At 40.5% G+C, this 4452-nt stretch overlaps 1 protein-coding gene across 1 annotated transcript; it reads right to left on the bottom strand.

The window, feature by feature from the left end:
* Positions 1-3420: 3420 nt before the first annotated feature.
* Positions 3421-3990, bottom strand: LOC114220115 (soma ferritin-like). The gene has a single exon (XM_028117795.1). The coding sequence runs from the start codon at positions 3988-3990 to the stop codon at positions 3421-3423; it is 570 nt and encodes a 189-aa protein (XP_027973596.1).
* Between the last annotated feature and the right edge of the window lie 462 nt (positions 3991-4452).

Consider the following 4452-nt stretch of genomic DNA (forward strand, 5'->3'; position numbering starts at 1 on the left):
CAGCTCCCTTACAGATTGGAGGACATTGGGTATTTTTACTTCTTGGCCCATCGTCAGCCTTTTTGGAATCAGTTTCATTGTGATTGCTTACATAGGCATAACTAAATTTATAAATCATTTTATCATGCAACCCCAGAAAAAAATCCCATGATTATAAAGATTGCCACAAATGAAATGAAAGGAAGTAGCAGGAGCCAGCTGTGGAGTCTCCTGATTTTCAGGATTGTCCCCCATACTTGAACTTTGTCAAACATCATGAGTAGCTTGGCTCGCGCCAAAGAGGAACTTGGAGGACTTTGAGGAAGGCGTTCCAAAGTATGGGCAGTGTCAGTGTGATGAAGAAATAGGAGCAAAGCAGCTTTCCCCCCACGTGGTCACAGAAGAGGCTGAGACAAACCTAATAGTGTATCCTTTCTATTTTTACCCACTGTTTAAATGACCTCATCTTCCCTGGGGCAGAGTGAGGGTTAGGGAAAGAAGTGAGGACAATTGAGGAAAAATCTCTCTTTATGGGAGCCCAAGAAATGTGGGGAAACTGTTTGACCCTAGCATAGAAATAGCTGCCTTTTTAATCCTTGCTCTTTTCCGGTTATCTTATAAAAAATGCCTAAGAAACCGGCTTACTTAAATTATAATTTTTAACTCTCTTACTAGGGTTTGAAGGTACAAATACCTCAGTTATGCATATTCACCTCGTATGTCAACAGAGATTGTGATTCACATAAAAGGTAGCTAATTAAAACCCATTGGGACAAGGTTAAATCCTCCTTCCCTGCTTTGAGTAACTCCGGTCTGATGACTGATTGCAGCCACAAACCTCCATTGACTTGGGAGGAGGGTAGCCTTCAAACAGAAGTTTGGAGCATTGTCATACATTCTTGATGCATAGCCTCCCCTTATCTGTTTGGGATCTGTGCCATAGAACCCAAAAACAGGGATTTACACAGGTTCTATTACTTTCTAGGGAACAAATCATGGACCATGAAAGTGAAATGCCTGATGCTATTTAAATATATAAATATGCACAGAAGCTCAGTGTGCTTTTCCTGGGATTAACAACATGTTGTTAAACCATGATGCTGCCAAAAGGACCTGATATTTCAAAGCAGGAAACATTAATGCTCAAAAAAAAGAGCAGTAGTTCTAGGTTATATCCATGATTCCTTTGTGAATATGTTGTCTGCTTCATTGCCTAAAGCAGAATAAAAGAACATGTCAAAAAGAACAAAATTCTGGATTAGCCCAACCTAGGTGTTTTGCTCTAACGTATGGCCTTTGTGATTCTGTTTCTTCATAGGCAAAGAGCCTATCATTATTAATTCCCAGCACGATTCAGAGGGTTGAATGAGGTTAATTAATTTAAAGCACTTAGATCACAGCTTGAGACATTATAGGGTGCCAATAAACACTCAGCAGGGGCACCTGGGTGGCTCAGTTGGTTAAGCTTCTGCCTTTGGCTCAGGTCATGATCCCGGGGTCCTAGGATCAAGCCCTGCATGGGGCTCCCTGCTCAGCGGGCAGCCTGCTTCTCCCTCTCCCTCTGCTGCTCCCCCTGCTTGTGCTCTCTTTCTCTCTCTCTCTGTCAAATGAATAAATAAAATCTTAAAAAAAAAAAAAACACTTAGCATTGGTGTTAGCAATCTTCACTTTGATTTGGGTGATGGAATGATAATATATTTATAACTTGTATATTCACAGGATTAATATTAAGAAAAACTAATTATTATAAAATACTCTAAGGTATTTTATAATACCTAAAAGAAATTGAAAGGAAAGTAGTAAGATTGTCACTTACTTTAACCTGTGTTTATTTGACATCAGTCAAGTTGCTATTTCAGTTAGTTTAATTCAGGGGTTCTCCAAGTATGGCTCCTAGGCGAATAGCATCAGTATCATCTGGGTAATGCGTTAGAAATGCACCTTCTAGGGACCCATTCCAGGCCCACAGAGAACCACTGATGTAATGTATTTAAGGGGAAACCAACCAAAGCACTTTATTTAACATTGTGCAGGGAAAAAAAGAAATCCGATAAGTACTTTCTTCCTCTTTAAGTGTTTCTTCTTGTAGAAACCAGATCTAACTATATAGTTGCAAATAAAGTTGCAAGTTTTTTTCACAATGTGGTTCCTGTATTGTGATCTTTGTTTAGGGAAATGCTCATCCTTGAACCCAGATATAAACACAGGATCAGCCTGTTTTCTACCTATGTGTGTCTCTCCTCACCTGCCTTCTCCCTGGACCCCTAGTCTTCTCCCCTGCCTCACAGAACTGTTTTCCCTGGAGCCCTCAGTCTATTCTGCCCCACCCTTCTATCCAAATATGCTGACCAATACAGTCCTTTTCTCTTTCCCAGTCCCAACAGCCGAAGCCTTCGTGTCTACCAGAAAACCCAGAGAAGCTCCCTAAAGACGAAGTCTCCATGAGGAATGAGAGATTCTCTATCTTAGGAATGGTGGTTCTGTGTCCATGTTGTGCCTTCTGCCCAGACCAATATTTCTTCATATTTTCACATCATCACTCCATCTCATCAGTCAAGTCTCTGCTCAGATATCATTTTTTCAGGAGTCCTTCTCTGACCACTCCATTATGAAAAGCCACTCCCTTCCCTTCAGGAACTTTCCAACCCATCCTTCTGCCTTCTGCTTTATTTATTTTTAAATTAATTACCTCTATATTATACAATATTTTTTTTTATTGACTGACTCTGTCATTAGATCGTAAGCAGGTCTTTTCTCCAAAACGGTACATGACACCTCACAGGCACAGAGTGAACACCACCAGCATTCAAATTTAAAACTCTGAAATACCATCTTCTGTAATAATGCCTACCGGGCATTTGGCAAAGCACTGGGTAGAAAGAATGATAGGATATGCTCCCTGCATTGGAAGAGTGTGCACCCAAATGGTCATTGGTATAGTAACAGAAGAGAATACACAGTGGCATATGAATGCAAAGGCCAACTTCACAGATCAGGGAAGGATTTTTTTTAAGAGAGAAGGATAAAAAGCTGAATCTATTTTAAAGCTGATAAATATGATTTCAAAAGGCAGAAACATTTACATGTTCTATCAATATTATAAATACCGTGCTTTCTTCAGATTAGCTCAGATCACATTTTCAAGACCAAAATACATTTGTCTCATTTATTCTTTGCTTTAAGTAAAAAGTTCATTGAGTTAAAAGTGTTTCCAAATATGTCTTGAAGCTATCTTCTAGTCCGAGTCCCTTAACATCCTCACAAACTTCCAACAGAGAAACCAGAAAGCCTTCGGACTTCTCCCTCTCCTTCAGTTCTGATATGAAGGCAATTTTTAAATTATATCCATTGTATCTCTTATGTTTGCCACACATATTTCCTCCTTTTCCATTCTCATTGCCAGTGTCTTCTCTTCATCTCTCATCATTCCTTTCTAGATAATTATAACGATGGAGGACTTGCTGTCTTGCCTTCAGATGTTAAGCCTCTGCCCGATGCTTCCACAGGCTCTTCAGATGTGCTTTCCTCCGCAGCCAGCCTTTCTAATTCCTTCTGATAGCTATGCTGGTATTCCAGATACTTTATGTTCCTCTTCTGTTTAACCAAGAACTTTTTCAGGAATTTTAAGAGATCAGTTTCACTATTCTTAGAAGCCAAGCTCTTCAGCTCTTGCAGGTGCTTCTGTAACTCTTTTTCCATCTCCAGAGCAATCACTATAACTTGCAGGTCAGTTCCCCAGTACTCTATGTCAGGCCTCTTAGTCACTGGAAGGCAGATTTTACTCTGACACTCTTTTAGGTATTTTATGAACTGCTTTGCATATGCTCTCTTCACTTCTGCTTGATCTTGGAAAAGGGGGACATAAACAGGTGCATCAGACTCTTCATCATAGTAACAGGTCATCATAAAATAAGCATCAGCATCAGCATCACTGATGTTCAGCTCGTAAGATGCTACATAGTTAACAGCAACCCAACATCCTAATTGCTTTCCCTGAATGTAGTTTTTCATTCCCTTCAAACATCTACAGGATAACATCAGTGTGTGCTCTTTAAGCAAAAGGAATCAGATCACATTTCTCTCTTTCTTAAGCCCTTTATCACTCTTCGCATCACTTGAACAAACACACAGCCCAGTTTGTCCAAATATAGACAGTCCAGCAGTTACTCCTGCTGTCCGGCTGTGGTTATTCCTAGTGCCCTCCTTCGCTCTTCCAAGATTTGAAGTAGCTCTGCACATTCAGGGAGGTGTTACTGTTTAGCAGAACTGGAATAAGACATAAGAGGAGCCATGGCTAGACAGGTACACAGAGACCAAGCCTGGGGAGGATTATTGGCCAGTCCCTGTAAACAAGGATGACTCTCCAATGGGTATCAGATGAGGGAAGGGCCTGAGTGGTATAGAAAATTAGAAAGCTCAGCCTGACTGCAAATATTGAAGGAGGGAGGTATTTGCCCTTAGATAACAGAGGTT

This window comes from Eumetopias jubatus, unplaced genomic scaffold (genome assembly GCF_037043125.1).
Source record: "Eumetopias jubatus isolate StellerSeaLion01/CBP00866 unplaced genomic scaffold, mEumJub1_p1.0 scaffold_2, whole genome shotgun sequence".
In the NCBI taxonomy this organism is placed as follows: domain Eukaryota; kingdom Metazoa; phylum Chordata; class Mammalia; order Carnivora; family Otariidae; genus Eumetopias; species Eumetopias jubatus.

Coding starts and splice junctions, on each gene's coding strand:
- LOC114220115 (XM_028117795.1), bottom strand. CDS start 3,990: ATGAAAAACTACATTCAGGGAAAGCAATTAGGATGTTGGGTTGCTGTT.